The sequence below is a fragment of the Heterodontus francisci genome, chromosome 17 (genome assembly GCF_036365525.1).
Source record: "Heterodontus francisci isolate sHetFra1 chromosome 17, sHetFra1.hap1, whole genome shotgun sequence".
Lineage (NCBI taxonomy): Eukaryota > Metazoa > Chordata > Chondrichthyes > Heterodontiformes > Heterodontidae > Heterodontus > Heterodontus francisci.
In genome coordinates this window covers 32900098-32927003 of record NC_090387.1, presented here as the reverse complement: position 1 = coordinate 32927003, position 26906 = coordinate 32900098, and the positions used below count along the sequence as shown (strand labels likewise).

Here is a 26906-nt window from a genome sequence, read left to right as displayed (position 1 = left end):
GCCAGAACTTTCAAACAAGCACCAAGATGTAGCTTGGCTGGTGGTGAGAAGGGCCCTCCCCGTCAGATCCTTCATGCACGCCCTAAGTCTCGCCCCCTCCACGCAATGCCCCCGCGGTGGCTGTGGTGGGGAAGAGACGGTCGCCCACCTCCTCCTGGAATGTGTCTTTGCAAAGCAGGTGTGGAAAGAGATGCAGTGGTTTTTGTCGAGGTTCATCCCAAGCAGCTCTGTAACACAGGAGTCTGTGCTCTACAGGCTGTTCCCAGGGACGCACACTGAGACAAACATCAACTGCTGCTGGAGGACTATCAATTCGGTGAAAGACGCCCTTTGGTCTGCCCGAAACTTTGTGGTCTTCCAGCGTAAAGAGTTGTCCACCACTGAATGTTGCAGACTGGCACATTCCAAGGTCCAGGACTACGTGCATAGGGACGCACTAAAGCTTGGTGCAGCCGCAGCAAAGGCTCAATGGGGAAAGACCACAGTGTAAGGTCCCCCCACCAAGCTGAACTGAGGGGCTGGATCCATGGGAAACCCCTCGAACTGTATCGGAGAAATTTTGTGTGCTGTAAATGTAAAAATATATATGGCATGACAATGAAATGGAAGCAAAAACAAGAAATGCTGGATTCACTCAGCAGGTCTGGCAGCATCTGTGGAAAGAGAAGCAGAGTTAACGTTTCGGGTCAGTGACCCTTCTTCAGAACTTCGGAAATGGAAGAGTTGTGAGGCAACTCATGATTGTATAGAAGGAAACTGATCACCTTTGCACTGTTTGTGTATTTTTTGACTTGATGCTGTTTTAAACTGTTTGGGAATGTAATTTTTACAGATTTTTATGAATAAAGTATATTTTGGAAAAAAAAATTAAATCGGAATTTTTCCTAACAGTTTCTATTTTGAATTAAACTTCCTTGGCAGCACATCTCTTTATAAATGGCTTTGGATACTGTTCACGTTCTTTTGCCAGGTGAAAACAGAATGCAGAGAATTAGCATAGCTTTTATCCCATCATTGACCATTCAGATCAGATTAATGCGAATGGCAACAAGTCAGTGTTACACTGCTGGGGGTCCTAGACTTGTTACATTGACCAATGAGCAGATAGTTCACTAATGTGTCTAGCTCCAGTAATGTTGCTGATGATTGGACAGTGCGAGAAAGGAACATGGCGGTTAGTGCAGTTGAGCATGTTGTAGCAGACGCCGGAGCTTTCTTAAGGAACGCGCCACTCCAGGTTGGTAGGCAATCATTGTGTGTCTTTGTGGAAGGAGCAGCAAGAAACTGCACTTGGATGTAAATATTTTTTTGTGTTTGTTTTTCAGGGCCCAGGTTCTGGGACTGCGCACTGACAGAGCTCACGCTCCGTCTCGTCCGTTGCAACCTCTTATTTAGAACCTTGGTACAATGTGACAGTACAGACGTTCCAATGCACTCAATGTAGCAATCCCTATCTGATCACATGCCCATCATCATTAGGGCCATATGAGGAATCTTGTATACAATCAAAAACGGGGGGATTGGAAAACCAAATACTTCCTCATTGAAATAGGTTACAGTTTTACAACCACAGTAGTTATGTGCAACTGTGGGATTGGCACTTGTTCGGTCTAATTATGCACTTACTAAATTTCATATTGTTGTCACCCTGGTGTCAGATATGGATGACAGCCCATCGCCGGGCCCAAGGTTCTCCAAACCAAACTACTGAGCGTGACTAGTCTGTTCCCTCAGTTCGCACTACTGAGGCAGAGTCGCTTTCCAAAAGTAGCCTGATTTTTCAGATATCTGATTACTGTGTTTGTCATAGGGTGTGTTTACGTTCAACCTTCCATTGCCAGGTGTATCATCTTGAAGCTGCAGACAAGAGGTTATTGGGAACGTAAAGTGATCCAATCTTGACTTCACTTGTCACTTCTCAGATTGTTTAAAATGTGAATTTACATTTTTTTAAAATTCCAATTTCCCTCTTATGCTATTGACTTGGCCTGAAGTACAGTTCATAGGATGCCAGACCAGAAGGCACCTGATAGATGGTAATTTTTCATGTGAGTGGCCTAAATAGCAAATTTTGGCAGGCTATTCAACTAGGATCAGTAGAGGATCAAAGTTGATCCCAATTTTCCATACACCCTCACTTTTTCCAGTATGGCTCTCACTGGTTAACGTGGCTGCAGCCTTTTGTCAGATCAAAATCTGAACGGGATGCAGAAAAGAAGTGTGATGGGTTTTTTGTTTTGTTGCTATAAAAATTGATGCCCTCTGTGCTAAATGTAATGTCTCCACATCCAACACAAGGAAGCAAAGCAAAGGGACTTGTATTTTAAAAGTTAGACTCAATTTTGAAGTTTCCAGTGTCTGATCTACAGTGATGTATGTAACAACCCCATGGATCTTACCCAGGATGTGAGATGTGACCTTTTTCTCCCATTCCTATAGACAGGTCATTTGTAGCGTCTCCAATCATCCCAGCAAAAATTGTCCAATTCAGCACAGTTCTGGGCTCTGGTGGTGGGTATTTCCTCAAAACTACAACACATGATGCATTTAGTCACTAGGCCACTGAGAGGTCAGATGTTTGCTAAGTAGGATGAAAATGTAGAATTTTACTTTTTTGCATGTATTTCAAAAGATGCAAAGTTATAACAAACTAAATATCCAAGTGAAAAAATAGTAGTCCATTAGTTTTGCATAATTTCCAAATTTGTTTAAAACATTGTTATTGGTTAAAGTTATCTAATATGACATGAGAGAAAAAAAAAGTTGGTAGATGTGCAGAGGCGAGCAATGTTTGTTCGTTTGGCAGTGTAATTTTCACATGAGCAACCGACTCATTCTCCAGCTGCAAGATGGGACAAAATGGAAAAAGAAATTTGAACAGAAAGTGCTGGAAATATTCAGCAAGTCTGGCAGTATCTGTTGAGAGAGAAACCGAGTTAACGTTTTAAGTTGTTGACCTTTCATCAGAACCTGAAAAGTCATCGACCTGAAAAGCTAACTCTGTTCCTTTCTCCACAGATGGGGCCAGACCTGCTGAGTATTTCCAGCATTTTCTGTTTTTATTTCAGAACCCATTTGTAGAATTTTGCTTTTGTAAAATAAATTTGAAAACTGGGATAAAGAAAATGAAATTAGTGTAAAGAAAATGAGATGAAATGATGTAAGAAATAGAGAAAAAAACTGGATCGTAGAGTGGGAAGAAGCAAACAAGTAAATAAAAATGGAAAAGCAAAGTACCTTGGTAAGAAATTGTAACTTCAGTTGCAAAGCACTTAGCCACATTCCATGTATCACTTTTGAAATATTTGTTATGTTGGCAAACATGGAATCTAATTTGTATACAGCAAGGTAGCACATGTAGCAAGAGAGATGACTGACAAGATAATCTGTGTTTCGTAAAAGTTGAGGGAGGAAAGTTGATCCGGACACCGAGAGCACCCTTCTCTTCAAATAGTGTCATAGGATCTTTTATGTCTGTCCGTACCCCATTGTCTTCCTTTAAAGCTAATCTCCACCCACCTGCAAGAGAAAAAAGATATTCCAAGCTCTCAGAATTTGAGAGAGTTGTTAAGCAAGATTGCTTATATATTTGATTGTTCTCTTTCAATGTGAGCCAGGAGCTTATCAGATTAATAACATTTAATTTGAGAGATAAAATCAACAAAAATAGCTTTCTTTGCATTATAGCTCTTAATGTTACTGATTTTAGGAGTTTGGAAAAAACATCTACACATTAAAGGAAGTTGTGAATGAAATACGGGACAAGGAAACTAAGCGAAGGCTGGCAGTTTTGCCATACCAGCTCCATTTCAAAGAACCATTTCCTGAATATATTCGACAAGGTGAGGTTTTTCCCCCCGATGTTATTTGCTTGGCTTAAAGTGTAATAAAAAACATATTTATGGTTATAAAACTTATTTTTCTTTTATAAAGCTGACTTTAAAGTTCTTAATTTTTCTTTGGTTTCACTTTTTTAACAAAATGGATACTATTGTTTAATGAAGGAAAGAAAGAGCTTACATTTATGTAATACATTATCAGAAGCACCCCAAAATGCTTCATGTGCAATGAATTACTTTGAAATGAGTCAGTTATGTATGTGAGCACAGTAGCCATTTACACCCAGCAGTGCCCCACAGTTATCAGTTGTTAACCAAGTTAACAACCTAGTGATGTGTGGACATTTATTTAATAGTGATTATAATATGATCAAACTCAATGTTGTGTTTGAAAGGGAGAAACAAGAAAGAGCAACTAAGATTGCTGATTTAGGTAAGATTAACTTTATTGGGAAGAGACAGAGACTGTCCACAGTAAATGAAGCAAATCTGCCAATGGGTAAATTGATAACATGATCAGTGGGAAGTGTTCAAAAAATAATTTAACATGATACAGAACCAGTTTCTACCCCAAAGGGGCAAGAGCTGTACTGGACAATATAATAGTAGAAGAAAAAGAATACAAAAGTGCAGAAAATAGTAGAAATCCTGGCTACTGGAAGAGATACAAAGAACAACCAAAGGTGACAAAACAGATAGTAAGTGCTCTAAAAATGGAATATGAAGAGAATTTGCAAGGGATATCAAAATCAACACTTTTTTTGCAATTAGGAAAAAGGATGGTCAGGAGCAATCTGCACCCCTTAAACTGATAATGGTGATATTGTAAATTAACTTAAGGAAATGGTGGGCATGTTGAATAATTATTTTGTTTCAGTACTTACAGTAGAGTAAGAGATCAGCATGCCAGAAATCCCAAAGAAACTAATAGTGAATCGGGGCGGGGACTCACCGTAATTAACGTAAGCAAGTTAACAGTAATGAAAATAATGGCACTAAAGAGTAACAGATCCCTTGGACCTGAAGGTTTCCATCCCAGGGTTTTAAAGGAAGTAGGTGAGAACATTGCAGATGCCCTAACTATAATCTTCTAAAGTTCACTTGACATATAATTGAGGATAAAGTGACTGCACACCTTCAAAATATTCAGCTGATCAGAGAGAGCCAGCATGGATTTGTAAAGGGTAGGTCATGCCTGACGACCTGATTGAATTTTTTTGAAGAGGTGACTAAAGTCGTGGACAGGGGAATGTCTGTTGATATTTATATGGACTTCCAGAAGGCATTTGATAATGTTTTTCATCAGAGACTGTTAGCTAAAGTTGAAGCTCATGAAATTGAAGGAAAATTATTGACTTGGTTAGAAATTGGCTGAGCGGTAGGAGACAGAGAGTAGGCATAATGGGCAGGTACTCTAATTGGCAGGATGTGGTGTCCCACAAAGATCTGTGTTGGGGCCTCAACTATTCACTGAATTTATTAATAACTTAGATGATGATGGTATAGAAAGTAACATGTCCAGGTTTGCTGATGACAAAGATAGGTGGCATTGTAAGCAGTGCAGATATAAGCATAAAATTGTAAAGAAATATTGATAGATTAAGTAAATGGGCAAAACTGTGGCAAATGCATTTCATTATAGGTAAATGTGAGGTCATCAACTTTAGACCTAAAAGGATAGAACAGCATACTTTGTAAATGCTCCAGCTATACAAAGCCCTGGTTAGATCACACTGGAGTACTGTGTTCAGTAACAGGCATCGCACCTTAGGAAAGGTATATTGGCCTTGGAGTGAGTGCAGGATAGATTTACCAGAATGATACCTGGATTTCAAGAGTTAAATTATGAGAAAAGATTACACAAACTAAGCAGTTTAGATGGTTAAGGGGTGATTTGATCAAAGATCTCAAGGTATTAAGGGTAGATAGAGCGAAACTATTTCTGTTGGTTGAGGTGTCTAGGACTAGGGGACATTGTCTAAATGTTAGAGCCAGGCCTTTCAGGAGTGAAATTAGGAGATGCTTCTATAAGCAAAGGGTGGTAGAAGTTTGGAATTCTCTTTTGCAAACAGCAGTTGATGCTAGGTCAATGAATTTTAAGAATGAATGAGGTTGATATATTTTTGTTAATCTAAGTTATTAAGGGATATGGTGCAAAATAAAATATATGGAGTTAGGTTGCAGATCAGTCATGATCCCATTGAATGGTGGAACAGGCGCAAGGGGCTAAATGCTATATTTCTAAGTTCTCTAGATTCTATTGTGCACTGTCTAGCAAAAATGTAGACTGTTAACTTGACTCGGTGGGAGAGCTCTTGGCTCTCAGCAGTTTGTGGATTCATGTAATCTAAACATTCCAGTGCAGTATTGAGGAAATGCTGCCTTGTTGGAGGTGCTACCTTTTGGATGAGATGTTAACTTGAGGCCCTGTTTGCTTGTTTAAGTCAGTGGTTCTTAAACCTTTTCATCCGTGAACCGTTTAGGTGGGGCAAAAGACCCCATTCTGGTTCTACCCCACCCGCTTTTGCTTGCCACAGCAAAAAACTCATTGGAGTTAATGGGAAGAATGGCGCTGCTTTTGATGAGACACCAATGAGGCGATGTCTGGTTCCGGGCTGGAGAGCTTCAGTCTCATGTCGGGGTCCACGTTCGGCTGGTTTCTCCTCTTTGTTTTCAGCCCTATAAGTATTGAAAATCCGATCTCGCAGTTGTATGTTGTGACAGTAACATAAATCTTGCTCATCAAACTACATTGTTGTTGTTCGCGCTATAACAACTCGTGCCACACACGCAGGATTGGGCTGGTTGGGTGATGTCACACGAATGGTGGAGATGAGGGTTCTTTCATGCAGGCCCCTTGTGAACCATACTTTGAGAACCACCACTTTAATTGAACATAAAGGATCCCATGTTACTGTTTGAAGAAAAGCAGCGGCGTTCTCCTGGGGTTGTGGCCACCAACGTCACCAAAACAGATTAATCAGTCATTCATCCCATTGCTTTTGGTGAAACCTTGCTCTGTAGAAATCACCTGGTGTACTTGCTGACATAACACTTCAAAACTAATTAATGGGGAAGTCCTAAGTATACGAAAGGCGCTCTATTAATGCAGCTTTGTTCATAAAATCTCTAGATTCAAACATGCTTTTAAAAATTGTTTTAAAAAATATTTTCTTCACAGTAACTGAGTTTTCCAAAAACACTGGAGACTACCCAAGCCTGTCAGCAACTGACATTAAGGTTCTGGCACTAACATATCAGCTTGAAGCTGAATTTGTGGGAATTGGCCACTTGAAAAAAGAACCTGCACAAAAAGTAAGTCATTTATCACATGGAAGTTTTTTTCACTGATGGACTATCTGTTGTACTGTCTGAACAGCAACACCCTTAGATGGCTGCAGTTTCATGAAGGGACTGCAGATACACTGCTACATCAGGCAAAATATAGTGCGGGTTACTGTGACACAGCTGAATGACTACATTGTTGAAAATGATTTCATTGTGCATGGCTGTGACTATTTTTGAGGAGCATATACTGTACACAAATAGTTTTAGCAGAACAGTGAGCTCTGTTGCACATTTTTGAATATGGTGGACGTTTTTGAGATTCTAACATAAGATCTTGTATGAAGATAATGAGCAGGAAAAGGCCCATCAAGCCTCCATTCCATGAACTTTGCCCAGAATTTTGAATGTAAATCTAATACGCAGGCTTGCATAATCCAGAAACAACTTATCAAGAGGATTTATAACTCCTCTTCTGATACTGCTAAATTACAATTAGGCCTAAGACTGAAGGTGTGAAACAGGACAGATAATTAACAAATGTCACTGGTTCACGGTAAAAATGGCTTGTTTTCCAAGCTAATATCAGTTACATATACACACTGTGCCAAATATACATAGGCATTGAACCTATGGTTCGTCAAGAATCTGAAGAAACTTTCTGTGCAATGAGCATGCATTGGCATTTCAGTGTTACGTTCAGGAGTCACATTGCTATTCTCATTGCTTCAAAATATACATGTCACATGTCAGCAGTCCATTGTTTATCTTGTGCAATAGAAATTTTAGGCAGATGTGTTCGAGTAGAGAAAAAAAATCACTAATTGTGGAAAATCCAATTTGTTCTTTTTTGGGTAGGTTGAAGTGAGTACCACTTTAAGGCACCCAGAGTCACTGATCAACATAGCAGGCTTTCATCTGCCATCTAAGGTAAAAAAAAAAAGATTAAATGCATAGTTTAGAACCTTTGTAAAGAATTTATGAATTCTACTTCAAGCAACAACTGTTAGTTTTGTACATATTGCATCCCTAATCTCCATGATCAACGTATAGAACAGTAAATAAAGAACTGTAGTCACTGTTGTTTTGTGACAATTACAACAACCAGTTTGCACTCAACAAGGTCCATAAATAGCAATAAGATGAATGATCAGTTATTTTGTTTTGGTGGTGGTGGTTGAAGATGACATTGGTCAAGACATTGGGAAAACTCCATGCTGTTCTTTGAAAATTGCCTTGAGATCTTCTTAAACTGTCTGCACGCTCAGGCAAATATAACACCTCATCTAAAAGTACTGTCTGTCATTACTGGTTTGAAATATCGGCCTAGGTTATAAGCTCAAGTTCTGGAATGGAGCTTGACTATAAAGATTTTAACTTGTGTCTTCCAAATGCAGACTACCTCCTGAGTGCTTTACTATACTTTATCGAGTTTAAAATTTACTGAATTCAACTTTTGAAATAGATGGCTACATTGTAGTGTTCAATGTGTGTAACCAGGCTATTAATTAGAATAAGGGACTAAAATTGGAAGCTGAAGACAGAAACTGAAGCACAGAGGCTAAGGGAAATGAGGGGGACTAATGAGAAAGAAACGGTCTGCCGTTGAGAGGAACATGGTACTAGTCAAAGCCAACGTTGTTCAGAATTGATTAAGCTAGACCAGATTTAGCTATGGATTTCTTGTACTAAAACAGTTTTTAATTATCCACTGCACCCGCCCGCCGACCTCGCCAATCCCCCAGCCTAATTAGTAGAGGCACCATGAAGACCATATAGTTTTAGCTTGATTCCCAGAGGGTGTTGAGTTAGCTGATTTCGACTGTTGGGGCACCAGAAAAGGGAACATTTAGTCAGCTTACTGCTTTCTTTGTGTAAATATTATGTGAAGACAGAATCAGACTTCACTCTGATGTCCTCCACATTCAAATAGCCTGCCTAGATTTGCATATCAAAACTACCAGATCAAAAGGAATTGTCCTCCTTCAGAATCAGGGAAGAAGATTGGGAGTGGGGGGGTGGGGTGAAGTGCAGGGAGAGGGAGAAATTGCAGAAATAAAATTTCTGGATTGGTCAAGAAATTGAAAAAACTTGAAACTAACATACGGTATTATTTGTCGAGCTAATTTAGTTTCAGTCCTAGTTTGTTTAGACTTGAGTCGGTTGCATTTAGGTTGACTTGTACATCCAAACAAAGCTGTTTCACTCACCCTTCCTATATACTACCCACCGTTAAAATTTTAGTGATTTAGAAACTTTTATGTCCTAGGCTGTAAAGTTTGTTTTAATGGAACAATGTAAGAAACAATGAAAATCATTTCTTTTTATGCAGCAGCATCCAGAGAAAGGTTGGCCAACGGGAGATGGTATACTCCCTTTATGTTCAGAGGAGCCTAGCCATCCCACCAGAACAAAACATTCTAGTGAGTCGGCTGTGGCTGATTTATCAGAATTCAATTCCTTTCAGTACTGGAGAAACCCACTACCTTGCATTGAAGAAGAGCTACAAGACTTGCTGGTAAGGAACATGAATTTTTTTCTGATGAAAGGTCATCAAGCTGAAACGTTAACTCTGTTTATTCCATATTTCCAGCATTTGCAGTATTTTGGTTTGGGTTTTATTCTGTTGTTTAACTAAGCTAATGTTAATGTTTGTACAAAAACAGACAGGCTAATCTTTAACCACTGAAAAATAAATCCAGATATTCCAATTATAATACTTTGATGCCTACCAGAAACCGATGTGCTAACCTGCATTACTTAACAGAACAAAGAGAATGTCTGCGTTTCAAAAGAGAGACCATTTAAGAAGCAACACCAAGAAGAACTGCATGAAAGTGATGGGGAGGAGGAGGAAGATGACGATGATGGGTGGATAACACCTAGTAACATTCAGCAGATCTTCCAGGACATGGGTTGCTCTGAGACAGCAGCAAATATCAAAGTTGGTTGTATGACTACAGATTTTGCCATGCAGGTAATAGTTTTTTTTTTACTTTTAAGTTTTTGAACTCTTTGGCCGAAAGCGTGTGTTTATTTATACCCGTGCTTAAAAACCTATTGAGATCTTCAATGTTACCATGTTGTCCCCACGAGAAAAGTACTATTATTCTTAGCTTACCATTTGAACTGGTGAATATACCTACATCCCAGTGATGAGTAGAGAAGACTAGTGGTGACAGATCTTGCATATGCAGTTTAACTTTATTTTACATTGGGCCTTAGCCCATCACCTCATAATGCAAGGACCACACAGATTGGAAAAAGCAAGGATGAGGTAAATCAGGAAGTACTGATCAGGTGTAAAAGTTCTTGGTTTCATACAGTGGGAACATAGGCAGGAGGAAGAGCTTGTAAGATTTTGTATTTAGAGCTTCGTAAGATTGAGGGAAAAGTTCTGAGGTGCAGTGGCCATAACAGAGAGACTTCTCTGAGATCCTGCCCAGACATGGCAGTCGTATTGCAATAGAGTTGGATTTACTAGAGAGTTAAGAGTTGTTGAAGGGAAAAGAAGTGTTTGGCACAAAAGAGGAAACAGCTTCTTGGAGACAGCTTTAACAATGGAGGATGTAGGGTGCTTCCACTAGAGGCCAAAAGAGAGACTACGGTTCATTGAAAAAAGATTAAGGGTGGAGATATCAAAGATAACAGTGGTGATGGAAAGCTACTGCAAGTAGCAGTTGTACCTACATGAAGTGAGTATTCTGGTGTTACATAAGAGCATATGAATTAGGATCAGGAGTAGGCCATTTGGCCCCTTGAGCCTACTTCGCCATTTGGGGTAAAATCATGGCTGTTCTGAATGTGGCCTCAACTCCACTTTCCTCTCTGCCCTCCATAACAGATGGCTCCCTTGTTTATCAAGAATCTATCTAACGCAGCCATAAATATATTCAATGACCCAGCCTCTACTCTCTGAGGAAGTGAATTCCACGGACAAACCACCCTGAGGGAAAAAATTTCTCCATCTCCATCTTAAATGGGAGACCCCTTATTTAAACTGTGTCCCCAGTTCTAGTCTCGTCCATAAGTGGAAACATCCTTCCAGCATCCACCCTGTCAAGTCCCTCAGAATCTTATATGTTTCAATAAGATCACCTCTCATTCTTCTAAACTCAAATGGGTATTCACCCAACGTGTTCAACCTTTCCTCATAGATAACCCCTTCATCCCAGGAATCGGACAAACAAAGCTTCTCTGCAATTTTATCCTTTCTTAAGTATGGAAACCAAAACTTCACGCAGTATTCCAGATCTGGTATCACTAAAGCTCTGTACAGCTGTAGCAAATCTTGCTTGTTTTATATTCTATTCCCCTTGCAATAAATGGCAACATTCCATGTACCTTCCTAATCACTTGCTGTACCTGCATACTAACTTTTTGTGATTCATGTATCAGGACACCCAGATCCCTCTGTACTGCAGAGTTCTGCAGTCTCTCACCATTTAAATAATATTCTGCTTTTTCATTCTTCCTGCCAGTGTTCTAATTGTACATTTTGCAAGTTAGTGACTACACAAATTATTTAGACCTACACTCTATTTCTTCACCTGATTTGCTGGCCAACATTTAAACCTCCACCAATATCACGAAAACAAATTCATTTTTTTGCTGTTTGTGGGACGTGCAGTGCACAAATTGGCTGCTGCCAATGTTCCGTTTAAGCTGCTCAGCTTTACTGCAACCCGAAAGTCCCCATGCAGGTATGCACAAGTCGGCCCCTTTAAGTTGTTTATGCGCGTTTGCACAACAAAATTAAAAGGAGCCACACAAACTTAAACAAATTGCACGTCCACTACAAAATAAAAAAAGTTATGTTGGTTGCCATGTGTACCTACACTATAACATATGATAAATCCAAGTTGTTTGTTTCTTTCTTAGAATGTCCTTATTCAGATGGGGCTTCATGTGATTTCGTTAAAAGGAATGCTTATAAAACAAGCAAGAAACTATATTTTGCGTTGTCATGCATGTTTCAAGTAAGTATTGATCAGATGTACATTGGAATGTTTTTTGAGTATCTAAAACTGTACAATGATATACATCAAAAACCAGGAATCATGGGGAATTTGGAGGATAAAAGCACGCCATAACCACCAAAGGCACAAAAACTGCAGATGTTGGAAATCTGAAACTTTCAGCAGGTTAATCAGCATACGTGGAGGAGTTAATGTTTTGGATGTGAACCTTTTGTCAGAGTTGGAGGATATGACACAAGAACAGCATTAATAAAAAGGAGGGGTAAAAGAACAAGTACTCAAGTGGAGAAATAAATGATCTGCAAAGTGCTTAAGTGGAAATTAGGAGTTGATTAAATGGCCAGAGTGATATTAGCATGAGGTAATACAAAGTATAATAAGAGAAAAGAGACATTGAGAATGTGTGAATAGCTGAGGAGGAGAGGGATGAGGCAGGTAGAAATGGAAGCATGAAAATCTGCCAGAGTAGAGCAAGCTTCAGTAAACCATAAGCATGAGAGAATGAAGAAACCATCCAGCACCAAGGGTGTAAACCACCCTGCCAGGTGTTCCGACAGATTGGTGCTTGGGGTAGGGAAAATTAATCTTGTGGTATGTTTAACCTCAGTCCATTGTGAATTGAGGTGTTTTAATCAATTTTTATGTTTATCAAAGGGCAAAGGATACTATTCTTGGAAACTGATTTTTATTTTAGGGACCCAGTGTTGGAAGCTAGTAGTCACTGAGCAAATATAGTGTAGGTAACTTCAAAGTAAGATACCTTCTTCTCTGGTCCAATATTTTGCTTTAGCTTCAAGCTCAGAAGAGCATCGCCCTAGAATCATAGAAAAAGTACAGCACAGGAGGCCATTCAGCCCATCATGTCTCCCTAATTAACATTTCCATACTGGACATCTTTATTCCTCTCTGAATCATTGCTAACTTGGAGGGAGTTATGTGATGTGGATTGCAAATTCATTTCCCCATCTTAGTCCAGCAGTGCTAATGCCACTTGTTGCATTCCTACTGCAGCTGAAGTAGCTAATTGTGCATTGACGACACCTGTGGATCTAACTTCAGTCCTTCTTGGTCTATATGGCTGAGATGGTAATTTTACCTCTGAGCCACTGGTGGATTCTGCAATAGAGAAGCTTTTAAATCCTCCATACATGTATCAATAACGAGGAAGGGATAATGAAGATACCTGAAATCCAGAGTTGTGTACTAAGCTTACCTCTCTGGTTGGCTTCAACTAGGACTACAACTAACATGAACAAGACATTCTGCCCAAGTTGTGGTAACAAGACGCTGAAGAAGGTGGCAGTGACTATAAATGAGGATGGCAGTGTTCACATGCATTTTTCAAAAAACCCAAAGGTTCTAAATGCACGAGGACTGAGGGTAAGATCACTTTTTATTTTCATTTATAATTAATGTGAAACGCATTTTGTCATGTTACACAACTCCTCCTGTTCGATTTAGTCTCTATTATAAAACTACTTAAGTGTAGTTTGTAGTTTAAATACTAATTAAATGGAAGGAATATAAGTCTTGTTTCAGAAAGAATGTTTCCTTTTTAAGAGCAAACATTTTCTTTGGTAAACTATGGTTGACCATGTTTTTAAAAATTAATTGTAAATACCTCATCTGGAATGATACTTTTATATCCTAAGTATTCTGATTGATTAAAATTGTTTGAATCAAATTAATTTTTTTCCCCCAATAGTATTCTATCCCAACACCACATGGCGGGAAACATGGCAATAATCCACATTTGAGTGAAGACCAGAACTTTCCTCAGCAACGACTGTCCAGAAAAGCTAGGCAGAAGACGAATGTCTTTGACCCAGATTACATTGCCGGGGTTTCCCCATTTGTGGAGAATGACATCTACAGCAGAGCTGCTCACTTAAACATTCGGGACAACAGAATTGGAGCTGGGAGGAGGAGGATGAACCCAAATGCTGTGTCAAAAAAATTTGTTAAGAAGAAATAAATGTTTTTTCCCAACTATTATACTCCAATTTTTCAGTATCTTACTTGGGTTTTCCATCACTTGTGTTGTAAAACTATTTATGTATTATGTAAATTCAACATGGGTTGTTAAAGGATGTTCATTATTTAACATCCTTTTTATCAACAATATTGCCTGAAGGGATATGACTCTTGCTGGGGGAAGAGGGTTTAGCAGTCAAAACTGTGTATGTCTTCAGCCACATGCTTCATGCCTCATTAGTATAAAATACTCCTGTGGAATTTAACAGATCCTTTGAGTCCTGATTCTCTGTGGCTATACTCTACAATTTTTGCCAACTTCAGTATAAATAAATTTAAGACACTCACTTTTTAATTTTTTTCTCGCTACTTTGTTTCATCAGACTTTGTTTTTTAAAGTTTCCTCTTTAGATATATCTAATCTGCATTCATGACAGTTAAACATTCTTATTGGTGGAGTAACTTCCAAAGTTGTTCTGCCATATCTTCTTTATAAATTCTATTTGACAAATAATACTTAACCATGATTGGTGCCACTGCATGGCTGTTAATGGTAAAAGATGCTGAATTCAGCATCTATCTAAAACTTTTGGGGAATACATGAGAAAGGAAAAGAAAGATAGGCTAAAAGGCTGCAAAGAGGTAGGTAGAATGGGAGGAAACTCCGGCGGAGTATAAAGACCAGCACAAACTAGTTGGAACAAATTACCTGTTTCTGCATTGTATATTCTTAAGTAATTCTAAGTGATACTGACACTATAAAGCATAAACAAAACTGCACTTGGAAAAGTGTATCTAGCTACCAATATCAAAATGTTGGAAAGGAAGCAAAAAGAATTCAAGAGGATGAAGACCGGCCTTAGTTAAATAAGTTAAATCTGTTCTCACTGAAAAAAGATGGAGGTGAAAAAAAGAAATATTCAGGTTTTAAAAAATAGTAAGCTGATGATTTTTTAAAAAAAAACTAAGACAAGGAACCACTGAATGAGGTAAGCTCAAGAAGCCAAAACTAGACATGTGGATTAATTTCAAATAGACTACCTACCAATGCAGTAAATATTTAACTTGGTTGAAATACAGCACAAGAGATTAGTACTAGTTGAACACTGGTCTCATCCATGCCATCAAACAGGACAAAAAAATGTTCTTCTTTCCTCCATAAGTCTTACCAGAGAACAGCACATTTTATCTTTGTTATCTCGTCCTTAATCCTTCATTGGTGATTATTTTCTCCTTTGGCCTTCAATGGAGGATATGCGGTGGTTCCATTGTTAAAGTTGTCAAGCTCAGTTTCCTCTTTTGTGCCAAACACCTTTCTCTTTAGCTCTTTAAATTTATAGTGTGTCCATCTATGAAACACTTCAATACGACTGGCATACCTGAGCAGGCGCTCTCTCGCAATCTTTCTCAAACTTGTTAGATGACTATAATCACTTCCTCTGACTTTTTTATTCATTCCTGGGATGTGATCGCCACTGGCAAGGCCAACATTTGTTGCCCCATCCCTAAATGCCCTTTCTGTTGATCTTCAGCTGTTAACAGTAGCTAATTAGTCTGAAACTAAAAGGAAACTATGCTTTCACTCTAAATATTCACTATAATGATATAAACAGTTCATATTTCATCAGTATGGATTTGCTATCTTAGATAATTAAACATTTAGTCCTGTCCATATCGTGTAATTTTCTGCCAAATATAAATGAAACATATATGAGCTTGAAATTTCTGCAGAAATCAATAAGCAAATTTCTTGGAGAAATTTATTGATTAGTTGGAGTATTATATGGTTTGACACACAAAATAATTCATATGGACCTGTAGTTGAAGGAAGCTTATAACTGATGAGGCTCCTGTAAGCCAGGTATTTGGCTAATGTTTAACAAGCCTTTAGCAGCTAAATTTTTCTTTGCCTGAAAATAGGTCACTTTCGCTATTACTTCAAGTTCTCAATGCTGCTATTAAATCTTTTAACATAATTCATTTGAGAGTACTTTACATTCGCTGTGCCATTTCTAATTTGTTGTTATACTTGCTGTGGCATATTGCAATGAATTCTCCAGAAAATCATGCCATAAATTGGCCAATGGGGGAATCAAGGAGTGCAATGGTCTAATTAATAGTGTTTGTCACCAATCGCCGTTGCAGCGATTTCCATGTTATTGACCTTTGTCCATCATAACCTCCAAGCTTAGTTAAGTGAGGTGGTTCCCAAAAGGAAGATTGTGTGCAATCCACAGCAGGAAAACAAAAATTCTAATTGTGTAGATTTGTCAGTGGTTTTAAGCTCTGATATTGAGCTTAATAATGGCTTATGTGTATCTGCAAGGAGGCTGACAAAAATGTAAGAAAATCAGCAACTGCACAATTAGATCTAATAAGCACCATTCCTGTAGTTACACGCAATTACTGTGGTTGGAAATTGTAACCTGTTTGGATGAGCATCACAAAAATGTTTGGTCTTCCAGTCCATCTACTCACAGGGAGGCAGTGGCATAGTGGTATCGTCCCTGGACTAGTAACCCAGACACTCAGTCTATTTCTCTGGGGACATGGGTTTGAATCCCACCACAACAGAAGGTGGAATTTGAATTCAATTAATAAATCTGGAATTAGAAGCTCGTTTAATGATGATCATGAAACCATTGATTGTTGAAACCCATCTGGTTCACTAGTGTCCTTTAGGGAAGGAAATCTGCTGTCCTTACCTGGTCTGACCTACATGTGACTCCAGATCCACAGTAATGTGGTTGACTCTTAAATACCCTCTGAAATGGCCTATCCAAGACAGTTGTATCTAACCGCTACAAAGTCAATAAAGCAGAATGAAACCGGATGGACCACTCGGCATCAACCTAGGCACTGGAAACGACAACGGCAAACCTAGCCCTGTTGACCCTGCAATATCCTTCTTACTAACATCTGGGGGCTTGTGCCAAAGTTGGGAGATCTGTCCTACAGACGTCAAGCAACAGCCTGACATAGTCATACGGAATCATACCTTACAGACAATGTCTCAGACACCATTACAATATTCTGGTGTGTCCTGTCCCACCAGCAGGACAGACCCAGCAGAGGTGGTGGCACAGTGGTATACAGTAGGGAGGGAGTTGTCCTGGGAGATCGTAACATCAACTGTGGCCCCATAAAGTCTCATGGCACCAGGTCAAACATGGGCAAGGAATCCTCCTGCTGATTACCACCTACTACCCTCCCTCAGCTAATGAATCAGTACTCCTCTATGTTGATCACCACTTGAAGGAAGCACTGAGGATGGCAAGGGTGCAGAATGTACTCAGGGTGGGGGACCTCAATGTCCATCACCAAGAGTGGCTTGGTAGCACCATTACTGGCCGAGTCCTAAAGGACATAGCTAGACTGGGTATGCGGCAGGAGGTGAGAGAACCAACAAGAGCAAAAAACAAACTCGACCTTGTCCTCACCAATCTGCCTGCCGCAGATGCATCTGTCCATGACAGTACTGGTAGGAGTGACCACTGCACAGTCCTTGTGGAGACAAAGTCCCGCCTTTACATTGAAGATACCCTCCATCATGTATGGCACTACCACCGTGCTAAATGGGATAGATTTCGAACTGATCTAGCAATGCAAAACTGGGCATCCATGAGGCATTGTGGGCCATCAGCAGCAGCAGAATTGCACTCAACCACAATCTGTAACCTCATGGCCCAGAATATTCCCCCACAAATACCCCCATCCTCAATGATGGGGGAGCCCAGCACATCAGTGTGAAAGATACGGCTGAAGCATTTGCAACAATCTTCAGCCAGAAGTGCCGAGTTGATAATCCATCTCGGCCTCCTCCTGAAGTCCCCAGCAGCACAGATGCCAGACTTCAGCCAATTCGATTCACTCTGCGTGAGATCAAGAAACAACTGAAGGCACTGGATACTGCAAAGGCTGTGGGTCCTGACAAAATTCCAGCAATAGTACTGAAGACCTGTGCTCCAGAACGTGTCGTGCCCCTAGCCAAGCTGTTCCAGTGCAGCCACAACACTGGCATCTACCCAGCAATGTGGAAAATTGCCCAGATATGTCCTGTACACAAAATGCAGGACAAGTCCCACCCAGCCAATTACCGCCCCATCAGTCTACTCTCAATCATCAGTAAAGTGATGGAAGGTGGTCATCGACAGTGCCATCAAGCGGCAGTTGCTTAGCAATAACCTGCTGAGCAACGCTCAGTTTGGGTTCCGCCAGGGCCACTCATCTCCTGACCTCATTACAGTCTTGGTTCAAACATGGACAAAATAGCTGAATCAAGAGGTGAGGTGAGGTGAGAGTGACTGCCCTTGACATCAAGGCAGCATTTGACCAAGTACAGCATCCAGGAGCCCTATCAAAACTGAAGTCACTGGGAATTAGGGGGAAAACTCTCTGCTGGTTTGAGTCATACCTAGTGTAAAGGAAGATGGTTGTGGTTGTTGGAGGTCAATCATCTGAGGTCCAGGACATCACAGCAGGAGTTCATCAGGGTAGTGTCCTAGGCCCAACCATCTTCAGCTGCTTCATCAATGACCTTCCTTCAATCATAAGGTCAGAAATGGGGATAATCGCTGATGATTGCATAATGTTCAACACCATTCGTGACTCCTCAGATACTGAAGCAGTCCATGTAGAAATGCAGCAAGACCTGCACAACATCCAGGCTTGGGCTGATAAGTGGCAAGTAACATTTGCGCCACACAATGCCAGGCAATGACCATTTCCAACGAGAGAATCTAACCATTTCCCTTTGGCCTTCAATGGCATTACAATCACTGAATCCCCCATTCATCAACATCCTAGGGGTTACCATTGACCAGAAACTGAACTGCAGTAGCCATATAAATACCGTGGCTACAAGAGCAGGTCAGAGGCTAGGAATCCTGCGGTGTGTAACTCACCTCCTGACTCCCCAAAGCCTGTCCACCATCTACAAGGCCCAAGTCAGAAGTGTGATGGAATACTCTACACCTGCCTGGATGGGTGCAGCTCCAAAACAAGAAGCTTGACACCATCCAGGACAAAGCAGCCCGCTTGATTGTCACCCCATCCACAAACATTCACTCCCCCCACCACCGCGCACAGTGGCAGCAGTGTGTACCATCTATAAGATGCACTGCAGCGATGCACCAAGGCTTCTTAGACAGCACCTTCCAAACCCGTGACCTCTACCACCTAGGACAAGGGCAGCAAATGCATGGGAACACCACCACCTGCAAGTTCCCCTCCAAGTCACACATCATCCTGACTTGGAACTATCTCGCTGGATCAAAATCCTGGAACTGCCTGCCTAACAGCACTGTTAGTGTACCTACCTCACATGGACTGCAGTGGTTCAAAAAGGCAGCTCATCTCCACCTTCTCAAGGGCAATTAGTGATGGCATAGCCAGCGACACCCTCTTCCCATGAATGAATAAAAAAAGTCATTTACGGCACAGAAGGAGCTTTTCAGCCCTTCAAATTCATGCCACCGCATAGAAAAGAAAGTTAACTCACTGATATTTTAGAGGGGAAATGCACCAGGTGTAACAAGAGACAAGCAGAGTAGGGAAATAAATTCATAAATAAAATCACAAGTTTGTATCTGCTTAGATAATCTGAGCTAGGACAGAAGTGTAGACATTGCAAATATTTGGAAGAGCAGGGTGTGTATAAAGTACGGTGCAGGTCAGGAGCAAGATCGGCTGTGATGCCCTCACTTGGTCAATCAAGCCCAGCAATGGAAGCATAAAATTACAAAGGGATATTAGCAGATTAAGTGAATGAACACAATTGTGGAAAATGGATTTCAATTGGAGCAAGTATGAGGTCATCCATTTTGGACCTAAAAAGGATAGATCAGAGTACTGTATAAATGGTGAAAAGCTAGAAACAGTGAAGGTCTGAAGAGACTTGGGGATCCATGTACATAGATTAAAATATCATGGACAGGTACAAAAATAATTAAGAAGGCGAATGGAATAGTGGCCTTTATATCTAGAGGGCTAGAATACTAAGGATTAGAAGATATGCTGCAGGTATACAAAGCCCGGGTTAGACCACACCTTCCAAGGCTGCACAGATGCCAACTGTGAGTTGAGTATGCAAGATTTGAATTTATTTCCCATCATTATCAGATACAGGAGAAATGCCGTGAACAACAGATGCCCCTCTACATTGCTTTCATTGATCTCACCAAAGCCTTTGACCTCGTCAGCAGACGTGGTCTCTTCAGACTACTAGAAAAGATCGGATGTCCACCAAAGCTACTAAGTATCATCACCTCATTCCATGACAATATGAAAGGCACAATTCAACATGGTGGCTCCTCATCAGAGCCCTTTCCTATCCTGAGTGGTGTGAAACAGGGCTGTGTTCTCGCACCCACACTTTTTGGGATTTTCTTCTCCCTGCTGCTTTCACATGCGTTCAAATCCTCTGAAGAAGGAATTTTCCTCCACACAAGATCAGGGGGCAGGTTGTTCAACCTTGCCCGTCTAAGAGCGAAGTCCAAAGTACGGAAAGTCCTCATCAGAGAACTCCTCTTTGCTGACGATGCTGCTTTAACATCTCACACTGAAGAATGCCTGCAGAGTCTCATCGACAGGTTTGCGTCTGCCTGCAATGAATTTGGCCTAACCATCAGCCTCAAGAAAACGAACATCATGGGGCAGGATGTCAGAAATGCTCCATCCATCAATATTGGCGACCACGCTCTGGAAGTGGTTCAAGAGTTCACCTACCTAGGCTCAACTATCACCAGTAACCTGTCTCTAGATGCAGAAATCAACAAGCGCATGGGTAAGGCTTCCACTGCTATGTTCAGACTGGCCAAGAGAGTGTGGGAAAATGGCGCACTGACACGGAACACAAAAGTCCGAGTGTATCAGGCCTGTGTCCTCAGTACCTTGCTCTACGGCAGCGAGGCCTGGACAACGTATGCCAGCCAAGAGCGACGTCTCAATTCATTCCATCTTCGCTGCCTTCGGAGAATACTTGGCATCAGGTGGCAGGACTATATCTCCAACACAGAAGTCCTTGAAGCGGCCAACATCCCCAGCTTATACACACTACTGAGTCAGCGGCGCTTGAGATGGCTTGGCCATGTGAGCCGCATGAAAGATGGCAGGATCCCCAAAGACACATTGTACAGCGAGCTCGCCGCTGGTATCAGACCCACCGGCCGTCCATGTCTCCGTTATAAAGACGTCTGCAAACGCGACATGAAATCGTGTGACATTGATCACAAGTCGTGGGAGTCAGTTGCCAGCATTCGCCAGAGCTGGCGGGCAGCCATAAAGACAGGGCGAAATTGTGGCGAGTCGAAGAGACTTAGTAGTTGGCAGGAAAAAAGACAGAGGCGCAAGGGGAGAGCCAACTGTGCAACAGCCCCAACAAACAAATTTCTCTGCAGCACCTGTGGAAGAGCCTGTCACTCCAGAATTGGCCTTTATAGCCACTCCAGGCGCTGCTTCACAAACCACTGACCACCGCCAGGCGCGTATCCACTGTCTCTCGAGATAAGGAGGCCCAAAAGAAAAGAATCAGAATAGGCTACTGGTCTGCTTCCTGATCTCTATTACTTGCATATGGCGCTAGATGTGTAAGTAAAGAACAAAGAACAAAGATAATTACAGCACAGGAACAGGCCCTTCGGCCCTCCAAGCCTGCGCCGATCCAGATCCTCTCTCTAAACATGTCGCCTATTTTCTAAGGTTCTGTATCTCTTTTCTTCCTGCCCATTCATGTATCTGTCTAGATACATCTTAAAAGACTCCATCGTGCCCGCATCTACCACCTCCGCTGGCAATGCGTTCCAGGTGCCCACCACCCTCTGCGTAAAGAACTTTCCACGCATATCCCCCCTAAACTTTTCCCCTTTCACTTTGAACTCGTGTCCTCTAGTAATTGAAACCCCCACTCTGGGAAAAAGCCTCTTGCTATCCACCCTGTCTATACCTCTCATGATTTTGTACACCTCAATCAGGTCCCCCCTCAACCTCCGTCTTTCTAATGAAAATAATCCTAATCTACTCAACCTCTCCTCATAGCTAGCGCCCTCCATACCAGGCAACATCCTGGTGAACCTCCTCTGCACCCTCTCCAAAGCATCCACATCCTTTTGATAATGTGGCGACCAGAACTGTACGCAGTATTCCAAATGTGGCCGAACCAAAGTCCTATACAACTGTAACATGACCTGCCAACTCTTGGACTCAATGCCCCGTCCGATGAAGGAAAGCATGCCGTATGCCTTCTTGACCACTCTATTTACCTGCGTTGCCACCTTCAGGGAACAGTGGACCTGAACACCCAAATCTCTCTGGACATCAATTTTCCCCAGGACTTTTCCATTTACTGTATAGTTCACTCTTGAATTGGATCTTCCAAAATGCATCACCTCGCATTTGCCCTGATTGAACTCCATCTGCCATTTCTCTGCCCAACTCTCCAATCTATCTATATTCTGCTGTATTCTGACAGTCCCCTTCACTATCTGCTACTCCACCAATCTTAGTGTCGTCTGCAAACTTGCTAATCAGTCCACCTATACTTTCCTCCAAATCATTAATGTATATCACAAACAACAGTGGTCCCAGCACGGATCCCTGTGGAACACCACTGGTCACACGTCTCCATTTTGAGAAACTCCCTTCTACTGCTACTCTCTGTCTCCTGTTGCCCAGCCAGTTCTTTATCCATCTCGCTAGTACACCTTGGACCCCAAGCGCCTTCACTTTCTCCATCAGCCTGCCATGGGGAACCTTATCAAACGCCTTACTGAAGTCCATGTATATGACATCGACAGCCCTTCCCTCATCAATCAACTTTGTCACTTCCTCAAAGAATTCTATTAAGTTGGTAAGACATGACCTTCCCTGCACAAAACCATGTTGCCTATCACTGATGAGCCCATTTTCTTCCAAATGGGAATAGATCCTATCCCTCAGTATCTTCTCCAGCAGCTTCCCTACCACTGACGTCAGGCTCACCGGTCTATAATTACCTGGATTATCCCTGCTACCCTTCTTAAACAAGGGGACAACATTAGCAATTCTCCAGTCCTCTGGGACCTCACCCGTGTTTAAGGATGCTGCAAAGATATCTGTTAAGGCCCCAGCTATTTCCTCTCTTGCTTCCCTCAGTAACCTGGGATAGATCCCATCCGGACCTGGGGACTTGTCCACCTTAATGCCCTTTAGAATACCCAACACTTCCTCCCTCCTTATGCCGACTTGACCTAGAGTAATCAAACATCTGTTCCTAACCTCAACATCCGTCATGTCCCTCTCCTCGGTGAATACCGATGCAAAGTACTCGTTTAGAATCTCACCCATTTTCTCTGAGTCCAAGCATAACATTCCTCCTTTGTCCTTCAGTGGGCCAATCCTTTCTCTAGTTACCCTCTTTCTCCTTATATATGAATAAAAGGCTTTGGGATTTTCCTTAACCCTGTTTGCTAAAGATATTTCATGACCCCTTTTAGCCCTCTTAATTCCTCGTTTCAGATTGGTCCTACATTCCCGATATTCTTTCAAAGCTTCATCTTTCATCAGCCGCCTAGACCTTATGTATGCTTCCTTTTTCCTCTTAGCTAGTCTCACAATTTCACCTGTCATCCATGGTTCCCTAATCTTGCCATTTCTATCCCTCATTTTCACAGGAACATGTCTCTCCTGCACGCTAATCAACCTCTCTTTAAAAGCCTCCCACATATCACATGTGGATTTACCTTCAAACAGCTGCTCCCAATCTACATTTCCCAGCTCCTGCCGAATTTTGGTATAGTTGGCCTTCCCCCAATTTAGCACTCTTCCTTTAGGACCACTCTCGTCTTTGTCCATGAGTATTTTAAAGCTTACGGAATTGTGATCACTATTCCCAAAATAGTCCCCTACTGAAACTTCAACAACCTGGCCGGGCTCATTCCCCAACACCAGGTCCAGTATGGCCCCTTCCCGAGTTGGACTATTTACATACTGCTCCAGAAAACCTTCCTGGATGCTCCTTACAAATTCTGCTCCATCTGGACCTCTAACACTAAGCGAATCCCAGTCAATGTTGGGAAAATTAAAATCTATCACCACCACCCTGTTGCTCCTACATCTTTCCATAATCTGTTTACATATTTGTACCTCTATCTCACGCTCGCTGTTGGGAGGCCTGTAGTGCAGCCCCAACATTGTTACCGCACCCTTCCTATTTCTGAGGTCTGTCCATATTGCCTCACTGCTCGAGTCCTCCATAGTGCCCTCCTTCAGCACAGCTGTGATATCCTCTTTCACCAGTAATGCAACTCCTCCACCCCTTTTACCTCCCTCTCTATCCCGCCTGAAGCATCGATATCCTGGGATATTTAGTTGCCAATCATGCCCTTCCCTCAACCAAGTCTCAGTAATAGCAATAACATCATACTCCCAGGTACTAATCCAAGCCCTAAGTTCATCTGCCTTACCTACTACACTTCTTGCATTAAAACAAATGCACCTCAGACCACCAGTCCCTTTATATTCATCATCTGCTCCCTGCCTGCTCTTCCCCTTAGTCACACTGACTTCATTATCTAGTTCCTTACAGGCTTTTGTTACTACCTCCTTACTGTCAACTGACCTCAATTGGTTCCCATCCCCCTGCCACATTAGTTTAAACCCTCCCCAACAGCGTTAGCAAAAGCACCTCCAAGGACATTGGTTCCAGTCCGGCCCAGGTGTAGACCGTCCAATTTGTAATAGTCCCACCTCCCCCAGAACCGATCCCAATGTCCCAAAAATCTGAACCCCTCCTTCCTGCACCATCTCTCAAGCCACGCATTCATCCTGACTATTCATTCATTTTTACTCTGACTATCACGTGGCACTGGTAGTAATCCTGAGATTACTACCTTTGAGGTCCTACTTTTAAAACTTGGCTCCTAACTCCCTAAACTCTGCTTGTAGGACCTCATCCCGTTTTTTACCTATATCATTAGTGCCTATGTGCACAATGACAACTGGCTGTTCACCCTCCCCCTTTAGAATGTTCTGCAGCCGATCTGAGACATCCCTGACCCGTGCACCTGGGAGGCAACATACCATTCGGGAGCCTCGTTTTCGACCACAGAACCGCCTATCTACTCCCCTTACAATCGAATCCCCTACGACTATAGCCCTTCCACTCTTTTTCCCGCCCTTCTGAACAGCAGAGCCAGCCACGGTGCCATGGACCTGGCTACTGCTGCCTTCCCCTGGTGAGCCATCTCCCTCAACAGTATCCAAAACGGTATACTTGTTTTGGAGGGAGATGACCGCAGGGGACTCCTGCGCTGCCTTCCTGCTCTTTCTCTGCCTTTGGGTCACCCATTCCCTTTCTCCCTCAGCAATCCTAATCTGCGGTGTGACCAATTCACTAAACGTGCTATCCACGACCTCCTCAGCATCGCGCATGCTCCAAAGTGAGTCCATCCGCAGCTCGAGAGCCGTCATGCGGTCTAACAAGAGCTGCAGTTGGACACACTTCCTGCACGTGAAGGAGTCAGGGACATCAGCCATGTCCCTGAGCTCCCACATTGAGCAAGAGGAGCATGACACGGGTCTGAGATCTCCTGCCATTTTTAATCTTAAGCTTAACTTAGTTAAATGAAAAAGGAACGAAAAGTTTTTACCAATCACAATAAAACCAGAGAAATCGAAAAAGCCTTACCTTATAAACACCCCACCGAGTCCTTTTTTTTTTGGTTAGAGGAGGAGGGCGGGTGGGACACACGACAAGTGTGGTGTCTCGGGTTCAGAAACCGCCCAAATATATAGTGTTTTACTTACCCAGCAGCCCCCTGGCCTCCGCCGAAAAACAAAAGGAAATTAAATTTACTTTCAAACCGACCTTCCCAGCTGCTCACTCGCTCACACTCTGCTCCCGAAAAAGCTGCTGCAATGAAAGGAAAGTTATTTTAAACCGCCCAAATATATAGTGTTTTACTTACCCAGCAGCCCCCTGGCCTAGTCTAGTTTGGAAAAGCTCCTACCCCTTGCATAACAAATGAGCTTAGAAACTTGCCATTTGCAGAAGTGGGTGTACTAGCAGTATGGTGCAGCATTTTAGTACATAACTGCATTTCAATGCCAGAGTACCAAAATAAAGTGAGAATAACATTAAAATATAACAGCACTTTTTCCACAGTAAGCAAAATTGTAATGACAGAAAAAGTCACAATTTGTGTATTAAGATAACCACTTAGGAGTTGTACATTCTAGAAGAGTGCCTGGTGGTCTTGGTATCTATCAGGTCACTTGGCATCAACAAATTCATCAATAGAGTTTGCACTGGAAGTTGTGGTTATTATAAATCCAAAACAGCAGAGCACGCTGTAAAGGGGCTCTGGGACCTATGCGAACAGAGCAAGTAATGGTGTATCTCTTTAATCAATTAGATTGCAGAATCCTTACTGAGACAAGCAGAGTCTAAACCAAGAAGAGTAATTTATGTCAAATCATGTACAGAAACAGAAGGAAAGATGGGATTGAGATAAGAGACAGAATTTTTTTTAACATTTTAAAAAAATCGACAGTATAATTAAAATCTGAAGGAACAAGACTCCACATTTGTAAAAGTGAATTTAAGTGCCAGACAGCTCGTTTGGCAGTGCTAAGACTTAGCATGCCGAGGTGAGGAGAAGTTTCTTTACTCAGAGGGTTGTGAATCTTTGGAATTCTCTACCCCAGAGGGCTGTGGAATCTTAGTCATTGAGTATGTTTAAAGGAGAAATTGACAGATTTCTAAATAGAAATGACATAAAGCGATATGGGGTTAGTGTGGGAAAAAGGCATTGAAGTGGATGATCAGCCAAAATCATATTGAATGGAAGAGCAG

At 41.8% G+C, this 26906-nt stretch overlaps 1 protein-coding gene across 2 annotated transcripts; it reads left to right on the top strand.

Moving 5' to 3' along the window:
- The first annotated feature begins 1129 nt into the window (after nt 1-1129).
- On the top strand, nt 1130-14092 carry nob1 (NIN1 (RPN12) binding protein 1 homolog). 2 transcript variants are annotated; one of them, XM_068049228.1, is made up of 9 exons: nt 1130-1237; nt 3710-3842; nt 7021-7154; nt 7983-8054; nt 9460-9642; nt 9892-10101; nt 12006-12103; nt 13339-13483; nt 13809-14092. In XM_068049228.1, the coding sequence occupies exons 1-9, from the start codon at nt 1169-1171 to the stop codon at nt 14076-14078; spliced, it is 1314 nt and encodes a 437-aa protein (XP_067905329.1). In that variant the 5' UTR covers nt 1130-1168; the 3' UTR covers nt 14079-14092. The 2 variants fall into 2 exon arrangements, with proteins under 2 accessions (XP_067905329.1, XP_067905328.1); XM_068049227.1 differs by having other exon boundaries at nt 9457-9642.
- Nucleotides 14093-26906: the final 12814 nt, after the last annotated feature.

Excerpts from the sequence above, each read along its gene's own strand:
- nob1 (XM_068049227.1), top strand. The coding sequence starts at position 1,169 with ATGGCGGTTAGTGCAGTTGAGCATGTTGTAGCAGACGCCGGAGCTTTC. Across the intron at positions 8,055-9,456 it reads GCTTTCATCTGCCATCTAAG|CAGCATCCAGAGAAAGGTTG; the intron begins GTAAAAAAAAAA and ends CTTTTTATGCAG. Across the intron at positions 10,102-12,005 it reads CTACAGATTTTGCCATGCAG|AATGTCCTTATTCAGATGGG; the intron begins GTAATAGTTTTT and ends TTTCTTTCTTAG.